Genomic DNA, 23043 nt, shown 5'->3' on the forward strand with positions numbered 1-23043 from the left:
CAGTCGCCGGCTGCGCCCACGCGTGCACCGCCAATTAATGAGCACCTAATTAAATCAGCGCTGCATGAGCGCCGCGTCTTCATTTGCATGCGACGCTCTCCTCGGTGTGGTGTGTGCGAACGGTGCGCAGACCTCTCGTTCTTATTTATTTATTTTTTGCTCCTGTCGGTCCTTCCCGCTCGCGCGCATCCTGCGGTGCTCGTCATCGCGCTTTGCCGGTCGCTGATTCTGCCTACGTGGTGCGAAGGTGTAATTTTTGCAGCGGGTATTAGGCGCTCTGGGAGTGCTGCTCAGTTGGCCTTGCTGCGCTAGTTTGCAGACGTGGTACTCCTATTCAGCAGTGGTTCGAGAAACTGCATGCAAAAATTCCTGGAAATTCCTGGAAATTCCTGGAATCCTGGAAACTAATTTCAAGTGGCTACGTCTTGCAAGCTCACCGGCTACAATTCGTAAATTGCAATATGTACCGTAATGTAATTAATTAAGAAGTTAATTAGTGATTTTTTGCTAATAAGTTGAATATGTGTTTCGATTTCTCGTGCTAGTAATGTCTGCCTCTTCGAATAATCCTACTGAAGGACAAGAATTATACCATCTGGCACAGACTATATTTAAGAATTCCATAGAGCTCAAAAATGACCACCCTGTATGTGCATACATCAACAGCTCCCGAAGGCTTTCTGACTACTTATGAAAGAAAGGTAGATTATTCAGACCATTGACCGCTTCGATATACAATGCTCGGTTCTCTTGAAGAGAGTAACTTTACTGCTAGAAAGCCTTCGTAGGACTGAGCACGTTGAGTCATTCTAATGAATAGTCGAATACCATAGGCTTAGATTCACTATTCAGAATAAACAATGTTTGCTCTTTGAAACATTCCTTCACTGTTTTGCTAGTATTAGGCCCGATTCACAGAGCTGCCATCCGCTCCGCCCCGTCACCGCCATGGCAACGGTTTCCGTCAAGGGAGAGCGTTTTACCCCTTGGTTTCTCCTTAAAAACTGGGCGCTAGCGACGTTGGAAGCGTTGGTCAACGTCGCCGGCATATCGTTTTGCAGGAGAAACCGGCGAGGAAACCCTGTCTCCTGACGGTAACCGATGCCGTGACGGTGACGGGACGGAGCGGATGGCGGCTCTGTGAATCGGGCCTTAGCGGGATAATGGAATGTGCATAGGTACGTAAGTTCGGCTTTCAGGACAACATTGCAAAGTGTTGAACGGTGCATGTTAAAGGGGCCCCGCAACACTTCTCGGATACGGTATGGAAACATTCGCGGTGTGTAGACAGTCCTGCCGTGATCACGCGAGCCAATTATTATTCAGCTGTATGCCACAGGGAGTCCACAGTCCAGCATAATAAAAAGCTTGATATCTCCTGCGACTTTCAAGGCCTACCTCTCCTTTGACGCCATCAATGGCACCATAGCCAGCGCGACAGCCCATAGAGTTCGGCTATTGGACTATTGTTCCTGACGATGAGCTACGCCCGGGCGAAAGCTCGCCATACGCATGCACACTCCTCCAATCTATCAGCGAACGGGTAAGCGGTGGTTAACGCTTATCGCCCATCCTGCTACTGCTCCTTTGTCGCTCTCAGGCAGACTCGTCAGACGTCGAACTCCAGCTGAGATTAAACGTTCAGTTGAGGGGGAATGACGGTAAACATTGCACGTTTTATATCTCCCTTATTATTAGGTCATTTTCAAAAATTTTATCCGGGATATATTAACTGAGAGGCATCACACTAGTTCCGGCGCGCACAAACCCATCTCGCTGTGAAAACGGGTGCAGCAACAAAGATTCGCATGCTGGCGCGTGGTGTCACACGATCCAAATGGAACATGCCAGGTTTCCCGCATACGCGTCGGCACCACCTGGACCCATCCCTCTGACTCCACATTCCACCTGGATTATCTCGAACCGAGGCAACTGTTCCCTGCCGAGTGTAGCTGGGAATATCTTTGACGAATACGTTTGCTTGCCGCATCGGGATGGTTGTCACTGCTGTCCGTGATTATTGCAGCAACAAGGAAACCCTCGAACATGTCTCCTGTCATTGTCCTCACTACAGCTCCCAGAGACATTCGCTTGCGACCCAGTTCCCACGCCTTCACGACTGGCCACTTACTTATCAGACGATAGTGTTGGCTTATACGACGTTAGGACGGATAGTTGGGCGTGTTGGTTAGGCATGATCTGAAGTGAAGGCGCTAAAACGACGGTGGACGAAGAAGGACAAATAAGGTGTGTGTGTGTGCGTGTGCGTGTGTGTGCGTGTGTGTGTGTGTGTGCGTGTGTGTGCGCGCGCGTGTGTGTGTGTGTGTGTGTGTGTGTGTGTGTGTGTGTGTGTGTGTGTGTGTGTGTGTGTGTGTGTGTGTGTGTGTGTGTGTGTGTGTGTGTGTGTGTGTGTGTGTGTGTGTGTGTGTGTGTGTGTGTGTGTGTGTGTGTGTGTGTGTGTGTGTTCCCTCTTCGTCCACCGCCGTTTTAGCGCCTTCCCTTCAGATCTGGCTTATATGGTCTTCACACCAGAAGGCGACGAAGGCGCTAGTGCAATTCCTCCGGTCAAGCGACCCAGTTGAACGACTCTGACACTCCCGAGTTCTTCTATAAGCGTATGCATTTCTTTTTTACCTTTCTGTCTCCCCTTACCCCTTCCCCAGTGCAGGGTAACAAACTAGACGTTTATTTTGCAGTTAACCTTCCCATTTTTCGAGTATCATTTAACTCTCTCTATCTCTCTTTAAGAAAAGGCTTTGCAGGCCCTTTATTTTCCAATGGAAGAATATCAACAACCATACTCATAGAGCATGTGAAACAGCTTGATCTAGAAAGGTTCTGAAGTGCAAGAAAAAAAAAAAAGTCCCGAGCACATTTGAATCGCAAGCTTAGCTGCGCGTGCACTGTCTGGTCAAGTTGTAACAGGCGCTAGAGTTGGAAACTATGGTGTTCGGGCGTTGTCGCACGACAGTAACTTGCGGTGCCTGCAACGCAAATTTCAAGTGAAAGACTATTCCTCTGTTGCTCGAATACAGCGACGAGCTGCAGAGAAACGTTTTTATCCTGGATATTGTTGAGCAGCTTGCTTTCGTGTCGACAAAATGGAAATACGCGAAGCTCCCAAAATAGACAACTCATTTTCGCAAAAGACTTACTTAGAATACCGTTACCAGGCATGTTGTTTCTGCGCATATAAGAGCAAATCTATGGCCACATCTGAGTTTTAAATAAATATAGGACAGAAACAGCAAAACATGGAATTGTGATTTTTTTAATGTAAGAGCTGCTTCTGAAATAATGATTTGTTAATCACATTCAGAATTATTGCACGTATCTCTATTGTTGCTTGTGAATATACTGCATGCTGCCCTTTCCGCTCTCCCAACATCGTTAAATAAAAATTATGGCATCGCGTGAAGGTTTTTGTCCTATTGCTTGCCCTATAATTGGTGGATCCATAATTTGTATTTATTTAACGCGCATTCGTTAAGCAAGCAATTTAACTGGTGCTCTGGTAGTTAAGAAAGCCTACATTGTGACCCCGTCATGGGGTAAACCTTGGCACGTGTTGGGCGTTGAGAAAAAAAATCAACATTTCAGGGTCATTTCAGGGTTTTTTTTAAACGACAACACATTATGTTTGCTATGTAAAGGCCACCCAAAGTCTATCTAATTAGGATGCAGCTATAAACATTCGCAGATCCCTATGTATTCATAGCCTTTTTTTTATTTGTTTCTTTCTTTCAAGAGTGGCGAAATTTCTAAAGCACTGTCGCCAGTATGATATTTTGATCATTCAACTCATGTCCAAGGTGATACGATGTACAACCTCAAGATAACAGTGAAAGTTGTATGTATGTATGTATGTATGTATGTATGTATGTATGTATGTATGTATGTATGTATATATATATATATATATATATATATATATATATATATATATGTATATATATATATATATATATATATAACACTAGAATTGACTGCCGAGCTAGATGGTTCCTGATCACTAACGTGCAGCGCACTACGACGGCGGTACAAAGAGAGACACACACGTGCATGCAGCCCTGACTTTCAACTTCATCTTTATTCGAAGACCATCCTCTCACGCAACAAAGACAAGGTTATCTTATCCCTCATTACAATGCTGCGTAGAGATTTCTCGATTTCTTTTCTATAGAGCCACACTGGAGGGCCTCTGTCGCAATCAGCCTTGCGTCGCCCCATTTCAAAAGCTTCTAGTATCTCCCTAACAAGCTTCCCAATCTCTAAATGCAAACTCAGTGGAAAGTCAGCGCTGTATGTTCGTGTGTGGCTCTCACTGCCCCGTTGTCGTGTGCTGCAAGTTATTGATCTTAGTGGAAAACCCAAGATGGCAGCGCTGCTTGATTTCGTTCCATGGCGCTCCTTCAACCCCCCCCCCCACCCCCCCCAAAGGACAGAGCGTGCTCTTCGTGACTTGCATTTGCGTACATGCGTCTACCTTATCTAAAAGAAGACGGCCAGCGAGTTTAGATAATCTATTGTGTTATAAAGGGTGGAAAGGGGAGGACATAGATCGAAAACGAGTTGATAATTTTTATCTGCATGCTCCCGCCCGCTTTTTTAGCACTGCTTGTTGCGCAATTTCTAGCTCAAACGAGCTAGTTTTCGGCAATCTAGACTTCAGGTGTACCGATATGCTGCGCGCGGAGTAGCTTGAAGAGACCCAGGCTTTGCGCCATGCAAGCCGCAACAAGCGGTTTGGCCGATCACCGCTCGCGTATATGCGTCGCTTAAACGAGCAGAAGAGCACACGTGGCGGTAAAAATTACGTCCGCCCTAAAATGCTCAAGTAGAGGCGGAGAAAAAGGTGATAATTTATAGCAAACTAGCCCGCGGGGCAGGGCCATGCATTCTGCTCCTCGTCAGCCCTCCACACTTTACGATATTTTTGTTTTATTTTACTTTTAGCTATTAGCGGGCCTCTTGTTTCTGGTAGGGTGACGTGTACGCGCAAGTTGGGCGCATGTTAATGCCGATGCTTGCTTACGTTCATGGGTGGACCTGCATGGTGCAAATGCAGCGAGGAGAGTTCATTCTGACTCAATGGTTCGCTTGCATAAAAGGTCTTTGAGTATGCCGGCGCCACAATTGGAATTGCAAAATTTCGGCACGAAAGAGGATTTCCTTAGGACTAAAGCTGCCTGTGTTCTATGTTGACGAAACGAAGCGTTCAATAGAAGATTACAACTGAATGGAGAATTTTGCTGAGCGAACGTAATACTAAACGAAGTCACTGACCCATGTTTCAAATGCGCGCTTCTCGTCTGAAGCCGTTGGCGCGAAAATGCTGGTGTCTTGGTTAGCGCTGGGACACGTTCATAAAGGAAAGCCTACGCAGTCTTTTCTGGAGCGCTGGGCTCCAACTGAGGGAAAGGGTACACAAGATCCTACTGGAGCACTAGCAGTGTAGGCGAAATGTATACAGTAGCAGAGCCTTTCCAGACTTCCCTCTATTACGGTCGCATGCGAACGCTGAATCCTGCGCCTAGGTCGCGCCGTGCAACCTTTCTAAGGGAACCTTTATCATATTTTGACTTTTTAGCTGCGGTGCGTTAGTTTCTTTTATACACAGTATTTCACAGTATCGCATATCTTTTATTCCATTACTTTCGCATACAAATGTTATCCTACCACATACACCGCATCAGTGTGCTTGATGGGTGAAGTCGGCTGACCACACAACTCACTAAAGCAGCAGCGCATAGATGGAACATACATAGTGTCTTTCTAGTTGTGTATTCCCTCTCTCCCTCATCTTCGTCATTCTTGGGCAATTCTCTTTCTTTCTTTCCTTCTTCCTTTCTTTCTTTCTTCCATTCATTCATTCATTCATTCATTCATTCATTCATTCATTCATTCATTCGTTCTTTATCTTCCTTTCTTTCGCTTCCCCACCTATTCCAAGAAAGAAGGCTTCCTTTCAAGATACGTTATATAGAGGCAAAGCACGCTTTTCAGAAATAGCGTAGGCTCCTGAAGCGCACCTTTATGGGCGCTTTATGGGCTCCGCGTGCGTGAGCGAGCTCACGGCGGCTTTCCTCTCCCGTCCTCCCTCTCTCTATTTTATCTTTCGATTCGCTCTTTCCCATCTCCCAGAGTAGGGTACCAGCCAGACGCATTTCTGGTTAACGTCCCTGCCTTCTCTCTTTATTTCTTCCTCCTCCTCCTGCTTGTGGTATAATGGGCACTAACTGGCTTCTTATGTTTAGCTTGCCTTATTTCTTTCATGCTCGAAACTTAGCAACGTACTTTTTTTGCGTTACGTACTTTTCTTGGTAGACCTGCAGCATTACTTTTTATTCAGGTTAGAAAGTGCTAGTATTTGACCCTTTCTAACAAATCTCACAGTTTTCGAACGAACAACAGGAAAAATCCGAATGCTAACGAACTAGCGAACCCCATGACTGACATTATGTGTAACATTTTGTTTGGTTAACGAGCAGAAAGAAATGCTTCTACCTGCTCTGTCTGGTGATCGCCTGTTGTAAAAGAGTTTCGAAAGCTTTCTGTTCCCGCTGTCAAGGTCAGCCGTGGCCCATTACCGAGAATATGCGTCGATGATCCAGTATTATCTGTATTCAGGTTATTATAGTTCAATTAAATGTGGTACTAACGCTACTGTGTCCTGTATTTCTATATACGTCAACAGCCAACAATGCCAACACCTGGGAAAGAAAGTGCTCGTGGCCTAACCCCGCTTTTCTGACAAGCGCGCTCAGCTACAAACCTGACCGTAACGGAAATATAATCAGTAGTTTGTGTTTGGCAAAAGGAGAAATTTCAATGTTTATTTCCCTGCATACTAAAGAAAAAAGCATAATCTTATCTCAAGAAAGCAGACCTTTATGTTTACTTCTACGCGACTGCGGAGCAATCTTCACGTTACGGATCTCTAATTATAAGCCTCTGTTAGTTACTTTACGTTGAACCCTGATGCGTTTGAGGATTATTTTTGAATAAAAATGCAGCGGAGCAATGAGTAGAATAATTTCATTTGCCATTGCCCGGTTCAGAAAACGAAACTCGAACCACGAGGTTGCCTGTGATACATAATATTTTAATTTCTCTGCTCTTTACCAGCAACAGCTTGTTGACAACGTTCCTTAACGAAACATTAAATGTACCACCTCGAGCACGTCTTAAATATCTCCATTGTAACTAATACGTCATAAAAACTAATCATCATGGCTTGCAGCGCATTTTATTTATTCCACCAGGCACTGCGCACACAAATTCAAAGTAATAGCCCCGATTGTAACTTAGATGCTTCAGCGTTTCGCGACTTTGGTAAATGTTTTCTTGAAGCGCAATGTTTACTACAAGGAGGGGCGATAGTGCTGCTGCAGAATAATGTATGAAAAAATAACCATACAGGATGCATAAATCAAGAGAAAATAGCCGCTACTGCTTCGTAAGCTCCTGACGGAGTGTCCGATTCAACGTATCAGGGCATTGTCGAATGAAGGGCGGTTCGGTGTGGGCTTCAGGGTCGGATTTCGCCGTCAGCCAGACGAGCGTTCGCGTCCGACAGTTAGAATAGGTGTTTAGCGATTATGGACATTCATTATGAGCACTGAAGCGTTTCCGTCCAGTCTTCCGCCATCTCAGTGTACCATTTAGATTGATATACAGGCGAAACTGGAAACCCCAACGGCAACGATCATGGAGCTCTGTCGCAAGAGGCAAAGTCACTGGAACTTCTGCAATATTTGTAAATGGTAGACAGATCAATGTAAGTACGTGTGAACATCCAGGCTATCGCTTGTACTCTCCATTTTCAGTGTGAGGCATGCCGCTTTCGCATCACTTCATTTCATTCCGCGACAGGTGCCCTTCTACTTAGAAAAAAAATGAAGGCAGCGCTGTGAGTCTAGACGCGTTTCTCCGACAGAATGTGTGTGCGCACCCAGTTATCGCGTGATGAGGCGAAGAGCCTGAGCTTTTCCTGGAGCAGCGGTCCCAGCGCGTCACGGCTCCCTTTGCCGTCCTGTGTGTTGCTTCCGGCGCCGTGCTCGAACTGGTGCACAATTCGCCGGGTGGCCTCCAGCTGTGCGGGGCTGCTCACCACGGCCTCCAGGGAGTCGAGGTAGCGCTGCAGCGTCGCCGCCAGGGCGGGCACGAAGGCGCGTTCGAGCTCGCTGCACGCCTGTGGGGTTCAGCACGGGGTCATCGCGGCAGTGGTAGATGGTGGTGGCAGAGGGGACGAGGTGCCGTGAGCGGAGGTGGTGATTTCGTACGGAGTGGGGAATAGAGACGAAACAGGGTGAATATGGGGAACAGTTTTTGTGGTGTTAGGGGAGTTTAGTAGCGCCGCAACCAATAGACGGGCACGTGGAGGGGGGAGGAGAAACGGGCACGACGCGAGCACACAAAAAAGAAAGGAGTGGGACATCGAAACCAACGAAAAACGGAGCAAACACACACGCCAAAAAAATCCGTGAAAGTTTGTAGATGAAAAAGACGTGATCAAAAATAGAAGAAACGTAAATAAGGCCGAAGAAGGCAAGGAAAGGGGCCGACGGGAAAAAAAGAAGTGCAGGTCACAAGGAACAAAGTTTAGACAGACAGACATACAGACAGACGAGCAAGACAAGCAAGTGGTAGATGAGGAGGAGCGACAAGAAAAAGATATGGATAGGAAGCAGTACATAATGTTGTGGAGGTTGAAGGATTGGAAGTATATGGCGTAAGATGAGGGAGAAGAGAAAGGGAGAGAGAAAAGAGAAAGAGGCGGAGATGAATGAAGCACAGTGAAGCGATCATTTAACAACAAATAAAATATCTTTTTTACATTTGTAGCAACCACTTTTAAGGGGCGTTTAATAGGTAGCGCCTAATGTGTAAAACTAGATCTCATTTATTGATAGCCCTAAATGTTTTGTAACATTGAATGATAGAAGAAAGCATCTTTGTTCCAAGTACATCGTGCACAGTGCACATTGAAAACAACAACGTGCCTTTTTCATTTCTCACGCCCTCTGTGCGCAATAGCAATGTTCATGGCATTCATGATATGCTTTATTAGATACAAAAAACTAACACAGAAGATTCTATGGTTCCTTTCAGAAATTGTACCCATCACGTGCAGTCGAGAGCAAATGGCCAGAGACTTCAGCATCAGCAAGAGATTTAAATTTCTTCTAGCACAGCGGTGCAACGGGGAATTGTCATAACGCATTACATCGGTCGCCAGCGCACGTAAGCTGTACCACTTGATTTCAACCTTCATGTCTAGACTGCGATGAAAAAAAAGCTAGAAGAAAACGCTTGCCAAAACCACATATCACGAAAACATGTAAAACTTTTATCGCTTATACTTTTGCAACCGTATTACCCCCGCTTCTTACTTTGGTATCGTTGTGTAGAGGAAATAATCCATTGCTCGGGTATGCATAGGTCGCATGCATAGATGGTGCCGTTGTTGCGCCATGCATGGCGCAATCGTCGCTAAATTTAGCCTCTCGCTCGGTGTTCAGAGAGGCATATCTCGGCAGTAAGTTTGTCAATCCAAGCAGGAGCGGTCGCGTTTGAGAGAGCTCACTCTGCCATAGTAGGTAACATCCCCCAAACTCAAAATCTGTGCTCATCGGGAGTTATGAGGCTTACAAGTGTGGGATTTATTGCAGAATTTTGATGGTTGCTCGGCTATGGTGCCCTCATGTTCGACACGTAGTCGACAAGGGTGGCGATGTGGGCTTGTTCGTACAATAAGGGTGCGAACAATAATGACTGTCCTCGTGTTTTTCTGATGCGCTCAACCATCTTTAGTCGACACGTACACTCTTAGAAAAATTTACACCCTTTGGTGCGTATCTTGTCCCACAACAATAATCGTCATCTGTCTTGCCCGCATTTCCTTTCTTTGACGCTGCGAGCCCGGTACTTCCCTGTCACGAACGGCATGCGCGTTAGCAGTGTGACGCAGCGTTCTCGACAGGAAAGTAGCGAGCGCCGAGTTTCAAGAAAGGAAACGCAAGGAAGGCAGATGACGATTATTGTTGTGGGAGAAATATACACCGCAAAGGGTGCAACGGTTTTAAGAGTGTAGGGTTCCGGAATGACGTGAAGACACTCGGGCAGCAGAACAGAGGGATACCAATTCGAGCCCACCGCCTTTGGCCACGGCGGGCCCGCTAGGCATAGGGAGCGAGCACAATTGCAAGATCACGCCGTAGTACCCAAACAAGCTCTATCATGCGTTAAGCATGTAAGCTTTGTAATGAGTGAATAAATGTCACTTGTGTATTTGGTTACGTCCATTTTTGTACCCTAGTGCCCAATGCACCTTGAGCACCAGGCACAGCGCGTTTCACGTACCCCACTGCGGCTGCATGCGTCCGCATTATAGCCTGTCCGATATTTTTTTCCTTGCGTAGCTTACCTGACAGAAAAGTATTTCAAGACATGTGGTGCGCCCAGGGAAACCTCGTCGTAGCCTTTTTCCGTAGTGCTACTGCATAGACCGTAAAAAAACTGCGGCTCACTGCTTTCCGAGCTGCCCTTACGCGTCGTTACGAGCGGCACTACACACGCATCGAGCGTGTCGCTCTTCCCGCACCCCGCGTTTATCCTTCGCAGCCGAAGTGCGTCGTTCGAAGTAGAGCCCCGCGGCGGTGCGTGCGCTCAATGCGCAGGCGACCGCAGACGCATCGCTTCCGTGTCACGTCTCCGCCATAGGATCCATTCTTCCTGTGCACGCCGGAAGTACTTCTCCCCGACTTCCTTCCGCCTTTCCGCGCCTCCCTGCGTACTCCCGCCCCCACGTTACTCACTTGCCTCGCTTTACGCATCTTGTTCTGAAGCTCTGCTTTTTAGGCCGAACCCCGTAGAGGAGTGCTTATCCTCTCAGGCTACTGACCTCACCACTTCACTGGTACGGTTTCTTGTCAGAGCAGGTTCGCGTCAATTACAATCGAGTGCAGCTACTGGGGAGATACAGTATCTGGCTTCGTGGTGGAGAGCGACCTTGTTGGTGCGGGCGTTGTTTGAAGTGCGAAGCAGTCATACGAAACAACGCAAGTGTCCACGTATTCATGGGCGTTTGCCGGTCCTAGAAATCCAAGTCCTGCTCTAGTCGTTGCGACTCACTAAGAGAAGGGCGAATCACTGAAACCGCTAACGCAGTGCGACGAACCAAATTTCTACAATCGACCTTTGCCGTAACATAATCAGAGTCCGTATTCACAAAAAATTCCTACGCTAGAATATTTCGTAAGAGAAAATTCCAGCCAATCTTGACGCGGGATATATGAACAGAGAAGGCGGCCAGCCCATCCGAAAGGCACTTACGAACGAGCAGCTTCGCGAATTCGGCCCTTGTACATGTTCTGCAGGTTAACAGAAGGCATTGACCATGTGCCATATATTTAAATATTTGAGAAAACAGGGACCGAATTCGCATAGCCTTTTCTCTTGTCATACGAAAAGTATTTCTGTGTTACGATTTAATTACACATGCTTACATGCATGACGGTGTCTCGAACGATATGCTTTGTGAGTACTCCTCATAGCCTGTATTAATAAAAACCTGTTATGCTCAAAGTTTCGCAAGAGAAAATTTCAACAAATCTTAACGCTGGACGTATCCTAAAGCTGGGCAATAAAAAGAAATTGTCTGACGATTGCCATATCCCTAATGCAGACTTTGAGCGCAGCTTGATACGCGTTTTCATTTCGCGATGTGTTGAGGCAAATAATTTGAGACCGAAATCACCGCACCGACTGGCAGTGGACCAGTGCCGTCACCGCCTTCGCAGAGGGAGGGGCAGTATGGGAACCCTCGCATGATTAGCCGAATCGGAGCCAGCTGTGGAAGAAAACGACGAGGAACGCACGAGCAGAGTGCGTTCGCGCGGTTGCGCCGAGGGACGCCGACACTCAACCCAGGAACGGGCGTCTAAGAGCTGCGCTCTAACGAAAGCAGGGAAGAGATTGGTATGGCCCGATCTGTTACAGGCATAGGTAGTGGTACAAGGTGCATAGATAAGTTTTGAGGAAGAGGAAAAAGATTACGGAGATGTATACAGAATGCTGACATTATATATATATATATATATATATATATATATATATATATGTGTGTGTGTGTGTGTGTGTGTGTGTGTGTGTGTGTGTAGAGAGAAAGAGAGAGAGGCAAAAGTAAGGGGAAAGGCAAGGATAAATGTAGCATACCTGGTTAACTCAAGCAGGCTAGGTGCCTATTTGTCACTTTGTCACTGCCCTGTTTGAACGGGGATGCCAACAAATCATCATCATCATCCTCGACATCATCATCATCATCATCATCCTGAGAACCAGAAAATATAGAAGATAATAATAGCAATAGGGTCCGACCTGTGTCTGCTGCAAAATGAAATCGGGAAACGATTCAGGACATTGTAACAGAATGCGAAGATATTCATCCAGTCACAGCCGTGGGCAACGGACACCTTCCGGAAGAGCTGGGCTTCAAACAACTTTACGGGAACGTTAACTGATCAGAGATGAAGATGCGCAAGAGAATATTGGAATATGGTAAAAGAAAAGCAGAGAAGAGATGGACGCGGGTCGTCGGAGGCACAGCTAACTTACCGAGATAAAGCAACCATAGGCACATGCAAGATTACGATGTGGTAACACGGAAATACCTCACACAAACAAGCTGAACATTTGTCGCCACCCCTACCCACAGTACATGCCTTCCGCGATCGTCATCAGCTAAAAGACGCCATTGGAGAGTTTTATATATAAAGGACCCAAAGTTACGGGGCGCGATCCACCTCGCTTTAAAGAAAGAAAGAAAGAAAAAGAAACGCAAAGAGAGAGTCGAAAAGAACTCGGATGGCTTACAGTATATATATATATATATATATATATATATATATATATATATATATATATATATATATATATATATATATATATATATATATATATATATATATATATAGAGAGAGAGAGAGAGAGAGAGAGAGAGAGAGAGAGAGAGAGAGAGAGTGTGTTCCGTACGCTAAATCAGGCCCCCGAGGCGGCGGCAAGGCAACACTTCGACGTCCTCAAGTGGGAGACCTGAAGCCCGTCGGCGAAAGCTCTGTAGTATTTTTAATAAAGTTGTTACCAACCAACCAACCGATTGATGTGGCACCATACCAACAGTGCTCAGCCATACACCGTGATTAGAGGGGAAAATACCAGCAAGAGTTAGCGTATACGACATAATTATATAAGAAGCACATTCTGTCAGGCAACATAATCTGTCGCGTAACGTACAAATAATTTATCCCGAACAACGTAAGGAGATTCGATAGAATACGCAACACATAAAATTCGCAAATACGCTCTTTTCAGTGAACATACGTACACGAAAAACGATCGAGCAATACGAGTTTAAGAGTGCAAAATCGACGACCTAGCGGAAGCTTCCACCTAAGTCTGTGACAACAATACGCCGCTGCCAGCGTTATTAGCTTAACTCACCGTCAATTTTAACACTGCGAAAGTGACCGGCATATGTCTATAGGAGCTGATGAGGCAGCGGCGGCCTCAAAAGCGAATACCACTTACTGGCGCGCACTTATATTGATATACAACGTGATGATACATGCACTCAAAGTTTCAGACTAATGCCCTGGAGTAATGTTTACGGAAACGCAGACGTGTCGATCAGACTCGGCAATCCCCTGTTCGCTAGGTGGAAAACAGGCGACGCATTTGCATGGCCTGTACGGGGACCGGGACAAGCGGGCCGAGCGCGAAAACACGACCGTTCCATTAACGCCGTCGGTGGGCGGGCCCGTGATTTGCCATTACGCTCGCGCCGGGCGTGACAAATGTAGGGAAGATAATTAGTAGCCTCGGTGGGTCGCGTAAATCAGGTCTACAGTTTGCGACAGCCAGACGATCTTTGTTTCGTCTCCAACTTGGCCATCGAGTGTGCGCAGCCGCCGCGAGCTCCATATAGGTGCCACGCAAATTAGGCCAAATTTCTTTCATTCAGGCGACAACGGCAGTAAGCTCTGCTGCTATATTCTGTGCCGAGTTAAGAGGGTGGCCCCAGTGTTTCTCGGCTGCTTAGTAATTAATACTCTGGCTTCGAATTCGCAAAAGAACGCGTTACGCTAGAATTGTCCGTATGAAAAAGTTTCAGCTAGTCCTGAGGTTCGACATATTAGCTAAGGCGGCTGGCCAATTACAAAGCGCACTTACGGAAGGAACGCCTCTGCCTATGGCCTTCTTTGTAGTCAATGGAAGCGCTTGCGCAGGGTTGCGATTGGAAGGACGCGGAGCCCGCGAATACAGGCAAAGTGCCTCGAGCGGCCAATCGCGCGGCTATTTTGCGTGTATTCGCGGGCTTCTTTCACGCTCGGAAAAACACTTTTGTGTGCCGCGTGCTGAGCAACAGAAAGCTGTATCGGGAGTTTTTCATGTTGCTCTACGCTTTTCTCATTGAAATTTTTCACGTAGTTATAATATCCGAGCAGTCGATTGATTAATTAAGGCTAATTATGTAATTAGGCGGGACGCAAGATATAATCTGAGTATCTCCAAGCGACGGCAAACAACATCACCTTGGTTCTCTCCAGCTACGTGGCATATGAATATTTTTAAATGTCGGTGCATGATAGCTGGGACACCGTATATATATATATATATATATATATATATATATATATATATATATATATATATATATATATATATATATATATATATATATATATATATATATATATATATATATATATATATACAGATACGTCGTTTATAGATATGCCGATTCCCTCCAAGGCCACGCGACCAAATGGATTTGCTCACTTTTGTATGCCATGTGTCACGCTATATTTTGTATTTTGCCTAATTAGATAATCAGTCAAGATTAGTTAACGCTCTTCTGAAGCAACGAAGTTAGGTTTAAAAATTCCAATTAGAAAGTTGCAGAGCGGTTTGCAAGACGTCCGAATAAACAGTTTCGGTCTTTCTATCTATGAAGTATTAGTGTTTTTCAGCTTACGGCGGATACGCGCGAAATATATGTCCATGGGATTGGACGTAGTGAAGAGATAGCTGCGCCGGTGGCGCTTGGCTTCGGCTATTGCTTCCATGGGATCGCACCACTGACTGTGTATTTCCGTGCCTTCAGGTACGTTGTTCAGTAATTGTGCCGGCGGTTTCGACAGCGCGGATAGTAGGGTGGCCCGCGCCAGTCGATGGGCCCGTTCATTTCCGGGTATGCCCGTGTGCCCCGGGATCCAGTGTAGCTGAAAATCATGACCTTGGTCACGCAGACCACGCACGTGGAGGCGGAGTTGTTGGACCACAGCAGCAGTTGTACGATTGGCTTGGCAAGCTCTAAAGGCATTTTGAGAGTCAGTAAACACTCTGTAGTGGTGCTTAGCCACTCTTGCCTTTTAGCCTCTTAGCCTGGATGATCCTGAGGCTCCAGCCACTGGAATCAGGCTTCTTCATCTAGAGCGTACCAGCGAAAGCATCCGACCCCATGATACAGATAATTAAGTCCCCCACTGTTTCCCTTACCTTCTCACTCCCGCCACTTCCCAAGCCAATTCACCGCAGCCCTTATGGGCAAAAAATGTGAATAAAGACGTGTGAACAACCACAACAACCACGAAATATTAAAAAGAAACACGACGTGACATGCTCGCTTGCGCGTCGTGATTGCGCTACTCCCAAACGTTCCGCGCACAAGCAAACATAGCATATAGCCGGGTGTGCTGCCGCTGCGTCTGCTTATCCCTATCATGAACCACCGCGAGGGAAGCACATCGCTGGCGCAAATCACACAGCCAACGCCTTCGTCACTGCCCTGACCTTTTAAGCGGCAGCACGCTGACAGACAGACAGACAGACAGACAGACAGACAGACAGACAGACAGACAGACAGACAGACAGACAGACAGACAGACAGACAGACAGACAGACGGACGGACGGACGGACGGACGGACGGACGGACGGACGGACGGACGGACGGACGGACGGACAGACAGACAGACAGACAGACAGACAGACAGACAGACAGACAGACAGACAGACAGACAGACAGATAGATAGATAGATAGATAGATAGATAGATAGATAGATAGATCAGAAACAGGATGGCGAAGTTTTGGATATATGTCTTTACTCAACTTCTAGTCTGTTGTAGCGCAAGCTGAAGGACAGGGACAACAGAAAGGCATGTTTGACACTAGGTCGACTAGCCGAAAGGTTAAGGCATACTTCCTTAAGTTCGTCATCCTGTTTCTGCATTTCATTCCATGACGTTGACACACTCTATGTATATATTAGTGGCTTGTTTTTCTCGAAAGCGGCGTCTTTAAGACCATAGGACTTCTCTATTCACGTGAAAGCATAATTTTTGGCTTTTGCCATATTCTACGCAGCACCCTGCTTATCCCGAGTCGAAATCTACGATGCCGTCGCCTCCTCGGCGTTTAGGTGCTGACTATACTTCAAACCCGCAAAGATAATAAATAGTGTGCATGGTCCCTTGGAAATATCTGCATCCGGATGTCACGTCGACAAATCTGATAAAGTTGGACACACAGAGAAGAGGCAAAATATTCAAACCCCAACGCGTCCATTTGTCAAGAATATTCATTCGTCTATTTGAGCAGTGCCGACTTCGATGCCAGCAGGTGCCTGTATTTAAGATGTAAAAATATAACCATAGAAAAAACAACAACAGTGGACTATTGGAACTTTCCTTTTCGCTCTCAGTACAGAGAGACACCTCAGTCAAGCAGTACTATTGAGAACTTTTTTTTTTTGTCTCAGCCGCGGTTTCTGCTCTCATAATGGACAAATGAAGAAGTGTCTGCGCACAGTTTCGCATTTCTCCTTCTATGCATTTGAAGGCCCGTCTTTGCGTCACTAGTTTATACATTAGCGCTCTACTTTTGAGGAATAAATCCTTCTGAAGCCCCAGACAAAGTGCATCGAATCTCACGAAGTCTTCCGGCATTATTAATTCAGGGAGGTACAGGCGACCAATATATCCCTCGGTGTTAGCGAAGAGCTTCCCCGGTGAACTTCTCAACACATCCGCCGCGAGAGCTTTTGTCAATCTCGCTGCCGGCACAGCCTTGCGAGATCGTCACGTCTCTACCGGCTGTGGAAGACTATCCCCGCTGCAGATGCCGGATGAGCGAGGGGGTGTTTGTGTCCGTTTGTTTTACCCTTTGTTGTTATATATATATATATATATATATATATATATATATATATATATATATATATATATATATATATATATATATATATATATATATATATATATATACGTGAAGGGCTGGGCCTATCTTAAGAATACGTAATTTTTAAAATGTTGGCAAATAATATTGGATGACGTTCACTTTAATGCGGGGTTTATTTCTCTTTCCAAGTCAAGATTTAAAAAAGATAAGAAACGCGCGGGAAATGCTAGAATATTCGAATAGATTATTAGAAAAAGAAGAAAAAATACAAAGTAAGAACACAAACGCGCAATAACTACGGACTTTCGTTCATCTGCCTAATTAAAACAGTGATCACATGAAGACTATTGTCTAGAACATATACACGGTAAACTGTGTAAGAACGGGAAGGACAGATTTATTCCAGACCAATGGTCATGTGTGTCACATCCTTCTGACGTTTGCATTAACTTGGAGAGCATGCAGGGGAAAGAAAATTCTCCCCTTGTTCTCTTCAGAGGTACAAAAATTAATATAGAAAGTCAGATTGGAAAAGTGCACGGTTTCCTGCATTTTTCAATAGTTATACCTCTTTTGACAGTAACTATGTGCCTAGCGATGCGTCGCAAACAGACACAGCAGATAAACATGCGCAAACTATAATATACAGGTCTGTATAGCAGGCTACGAAAGCTCATTGCTCGTGAGTTTCGCTACCGCGTTAATGGCTGCTGAGCTTGGCGGTGTACTTGTATATCCAGCAGTTGGGCGCAGCTACGCTATCTGCAGCAGGTGCTATAGTCATGACGTCGTGCATTCACGTCTCAATCGCTTGTCGTCCTTTGCGGTTTTACGTATCTAATGCTTCTTGCAGCGTAATAACGCACACTGAACGCACCTAAGCAACTGTGGTTTCTTAAGGCGTCAAAGAACTGTTCTCAATTAGCAGAGGGTCAAATCAATATCAGATTAGGCGTTTTAACGTTTCAAAACAACAGATGTGCTGTTGTAGAGAGCTCCGAAATTACTTAGACCACCTAGGCTTCTTTAATATGACCTAAATCTAAGTACACTAGCGTTCTCTTCTTTTTCTTTTGCCTTTCACCCTTGTTAGAGTACGAACGCCACGGCCGGGAAGCGAATTTCCAATCTCTTGAGGTAGCATCAAACACCACAGCCACTGAACCATAGCGGCGGATTCATTTTCCGAGGGTACGTGCCAGAGATCAGCAAAAGTGTTGTTCCCAATGAAAAATAATAACTGATAGGGTTTAGCGTCGCTGAGTGTAACACTCGGACTAAGACGGCACATTGTTCATCTCTGGATTATTCTAGACCACCTGGGTTTTTTTCATTTCAATGTAAGTCGATTAATGCCTTTTCGTGTATCCCGCATCGGAATGCGGTTCCCGTGCCCAGTAATTGAGCCTCAATGCCGCGCTCAGGATCGAGACGTCCCTGCCGTTGAATCACCGCTACGGGTGAGTGCCAGATATGCTCGTGTTCTTGCATGCATACTGACTCGCGAAATTATAACATACGCCGTGAATAAGTGGCGCTAGAGTGAACAAAATTGCACCGATGTTATACTATTTCGTAACTTTCGGCGCAAGTGTAAACAGTCACGTGAGGCCGTGCGCTTCAACTAAAACTACAGCGGGCACAGACAGTGTATGACGACCGTCTCCGACGCACTCTCGTGAGTATCGTGCAAGCTAGTCCAATGCGTGCGAACGCGTCTTGAACCGAGGTGCCATAGGTTGACAGGTGGCAAAAACCACGAAACGTTGGAACGCGCGCGCGCACTAGCGCGATCTGCGACAGCACGACGCGCAGGCAAAGTCACCCCGGGCGCCGCCCGCTCCGTCGAAGGCGCGCTAAGGGTAGAGCGAGGTGGGGAGCCGAAGGCACTGGAGCGATGCAGCAATCGCCGCGCCGGGAAGAGCGGCCGTGCAATTTCCTGCAGACCCTGCAGCAACGAGGAGACCAGATTGAATTTACGTTCGAGCAGATACCCGCGACCGACCGACTGACTGGCTCACTGAATCAGCCGTCGCCCACTGACTGCGGTGATCGGGCAGCGAACGAGGGACGTCGGAAACCTGCTCCCACGGGGGGGAAGGGGAGCCCACTAGAAGCGGGGAGGGAGCGAGTCGCTTCCTCCCCGTTTGCGAGCGAAGGACTTGCTTGGGAAGAACTACGTCGATGGTGATCAGCTGCAACTCGGTAAGGTGCGGTGTTCGGGCCTTCTGTACAAGTCGTAGGATGCGCCGCACAAGCCGCGATTGTATTATATGCGAATTCGAGACTCATCGCTTGAATTCTGTGTCTCGGGAAATCTATAGGCACACTTAGTTTTAATGATGAATGCAAATGGGTATCCGTGTTGCCTGGCTCGTTACGCCTGTTTCTCAAAGGGAACCGGAATATTCGACCGATGGCGACACTGCACAAATTGTTTCAGATACTTCTGCCCGACGCTGGCTAGGCATTTTCATGACGTGCATTCTATAAGAAATAGGTTACGACCGCCACATTAAAGTAGTGAAGGAAAGGACAATCAAGCTAGACAAGTGATTTAACTGCACAATCTAATGAAAAAATACTTTTTCGAACGCTGCGCAGAAAGCAAAATATATGAGTAGCCGAGCTGAAGAAACTGAAAATCCTTGAACATTATCGTCGTCCTCTTCACGTTATCTCTATGCGAAAGAAATTGATTTAGTGGCTGGTTAATTTGTACCACCCAGAATGAACGATTATACGTTTTCACTGTTAATGGCATGCTGAATTCAACCGGGAAGCAATAGTAGAGTGTAAGTTACTAGTATAGAATAAGAGCTTCTTCAGCGCAACCACGGTGCCTTGAAACGCTGACACACTGTGCCAAGAAGCTTTAGATAACTTGATTTGCCCAAAGATGCAACATGTAGTACCTTTAACGCAGCTACGCGATAAACGTTGGCCATGGAAACTCGACGCAGTTCCTCTTTGATGACAGCCTTATACGAGTCCAGCTCGCATTCTTCAGGAGCAGCAACTTAATCTTCTCCGTCCGCCCTTTCATCCTCTCTTGGGAGAGGCGAAGCATGCTCGTTCTCAAACAAGGGCGCACGATGCTACAGCAGAGGCCGTTGTTTTGTACCCTTTAGGGCAAGCTAAGACTAACGTGGCGTCGTGGAGCGCAGTCGAAGTCGTTCGTTGAAGAAATAAACGTAGCAGCAGAAGTTCAGTGGGAAGCATAGAGGGATAGAGCTTGGGAATTGGTTCCTTCCTGCGGGGAGAGCAGCGAGTGAAGTGCGGAGACGATGGGGGCGGGGGGGGGGGGGGGAGTGCGAAGTTAGGGCTAAAGCACAACGCCGACAGATAGAGAATCGAGGAGCGCGTGATGGAAGCCGGAGTTAAGCGGAAGCGTGCCCCCCTTCTTTCCCTGCCGGAGGTGCGGGAAAGCTGGTGCGCGCTCGTGCGTCGGAGGTCATTTCCCTTGTTTAGGAAATGTCGTTACCGCGCTGCTTCGGTAATGGGCCGCCGGCGTGCACGCAGGAGCGCCAGGAACTCTCGCTGTAGCCCTGGGGTGGTCTGACTCCTAGCAGCGAACGACTCGGTAAGGGTTGCCGTGGCTTCCTCGTGACTGGTTTCTCTCTCTGCTAACGCTCTTCCTTTTCATTCCGATCCTTTTCGATTGCCTCGTTCCGTTTGCTTCCTTTTGCTCGACTCGGGTAAACTTACGACGAGTCGCCTTGCTTACTGTGCCTCTACCGGCGGGCCTTTTCTTGACTGACGAGTGCCGTCCTTTGCGTGCATATATATATATATATATATATATATATATATATATATATATTAAGGACGCATATGCCATCGGAGCTCGCAATCGATTCTGAGTGAGGAGGGTTCTCGCAACTTTGGATAACTGTCGGGTCGATCGGACCGCAGCCTGGCAGCAGCATACGCGTTACGCTTGTGGAAAACTTAACAAAGGTGCGTGTCTTACGCTGAAGCAAAACAGTGGTGATGGAACCAGTGTGTAGATCATGCGACAGATATGCAGCTCAAGTTTTGTTGAAAAGAGCACTGTCGCCTTCACTTAGATCAACCTGCAAATTGTTTGTTTCGTTCGATTTAACCAACGTACCTTCAGTAGATATGTGCCTGAAACCGAATAGCGCTGTCTTATTATTTTTTTTTTTGTGACCGAAATGAAAATAATGGAAGGAGACGTAGTCACCTTATAATAGTGACGGCTACTCCTTTTCACATAGCGGGAACAACAATGTAAGAAATATAAGTAAGAAAATGAAAAGAAACCACGTCATAGGGTCATAAATCCGCAGCACACAGTCCTATACAGCCGTGAACATATCCCTACAAAAGGCAAATGCAAGTTGCACCACAATCAGTTTGTAAACAAAGTCACAAACACGCTCAAGCAGTCACGATGTAGACTGCGATGAGCATTACACAGATGAGGAATTTCACAAAGTTAAAATAATGCTCGCACAGAATACAAAAAAAGTATAACACGTAATATACAAACGCTAATAATAACAAATAATACAAGCGAGTTATAAACAAGAAGAACGGGAATTCACCGATGGGCCCGGTTTTTGTTAATCATATCGTGAGAAGCCAACAAACAAGGACGCCAAGGACGAAATAGGGGAAATTACTTGTACTTATTAATTGGATTAAAGAAATTATAAATTAATGGCAATGAAAGTGGGTGAAGAAACAACTTGCCACAGGTGGGGAACGATCTCACATGTTCGCATTACGCGTGCGATGCTGTAACCTGTTGAGGTACCACGGCGCCGTTTCCCCATCCACTTTCTTGGATGTTTATGTTTTACTACTACACCTAGCCTTGGGAGTGTTAGCCAGCGCCACCACTCACAAACCTTGGCGGTGGATGTAGACCCTCCTTCTGCCGCAGGCGTCACGAGTACGTGATCGTAACGTGACAGTAACATAGTGTGCATATTCAGTGCGATATGTTAAGGATGCATGTCTACTAGAAAGATTTTGCGCCAAAACAAACACGCACAAGAAAGACGACGACACCACGGGCATGGATGTTCAAGTGTGTTCAAATGTGTTCAAATGTTCAAGTGTGTTCAATGCTTTTCGCTGTGCTATTTTCGATGGTCATGGGCCCAGTAATTTTGCGAGTGAGAAAGATCGGTGAGGATCAATGGAGTGTAGCTCTTGTTCAAGCTGCCGCCTTTGCGTAGCGTATATGGGGCATTCGAGGAGTAGATGGCGAACATCCTCTTCGTCATTTCCACAGAAGGAAGCCGGAGAAGAAACCCATTTTATGCAATCTGAAAATGTTTGATGTATGCTGTCACAAAGCGCAGTCGATGAATTAGTGTCTCGGTACTTTTCAAAAGTTCTACATACAGCTGGTATTTAAGTTGAAGGTCAACTTCGTAAATAATCGATTCCTTAGTATATTTATTTAACCAGGTTGACTTACACAAGTCCTTCTTAAGTACTGTTCATATGCGTTACGTGTCCATTGGTGATAAAGGGATGAGTTGAATTTCTGCATCATTATGGGCCGATTTTGCCAACGAGTCCACTAATTTGTTGCCTGCTATACCACCATATTCCGGGACCCATTGTGACATCACTTTATGTTTTATTTCAGTAGCCCGAGTTAAACTGTTCAGTACTGCGTATGTTATTTGTGCGTGTGGTTGGTTGTCGTCAATATTTTCAAGACATGCTGAAGCCGATAAGGAGTCCGTACAAATTACCAACTTTTTTGGCGTCTCACATGTCTTGATAAAATAAGTGGCTTGGAAAATTGTCACTGATTCT

The 23043-nt window shown here is 46.2% G+C and overlaps 1 protein-coding gene across 1 annotated transcript in view; it reads right to left on the minus strand.

The window, feature by feature from the left end:
* The window catches only part of VAChT (Vesicular acetylcholine transporter), a 278473-nt gene that overhangs the window by 98281 nt on the left and 157149 nt on the right, over nucleotides 1-23043 (minus strand). Inside the window, exon 3 of the mRNA XM_075692972.1 lies at nucleotides 7955-8194. Within this exon, the coding sequence (XP_075549087.1) occupies nucleotides 7955-8194 (240 nt within the window). The remainder of the gene's footprint in view (nucleotides 1-7954; nucleotides 8195-23043) is intronic.

Source organism: Dermacentor variabilis, chromosome 1 (assembly GCF_050947875.1).
Source record: "Dermacentor variabilis isolate Ectoservices chromosome 1, ASM5094787v1, whole genome shotgun sequence".
In the NCBI taxonomy this organism is placed as follows: domain Eukaryota; kingdom Metazoa; phylum Arthropoda; class Arachnida; order Ixodida; family Ixodidae; genus Dermacentor; species Dermacentor variabilis.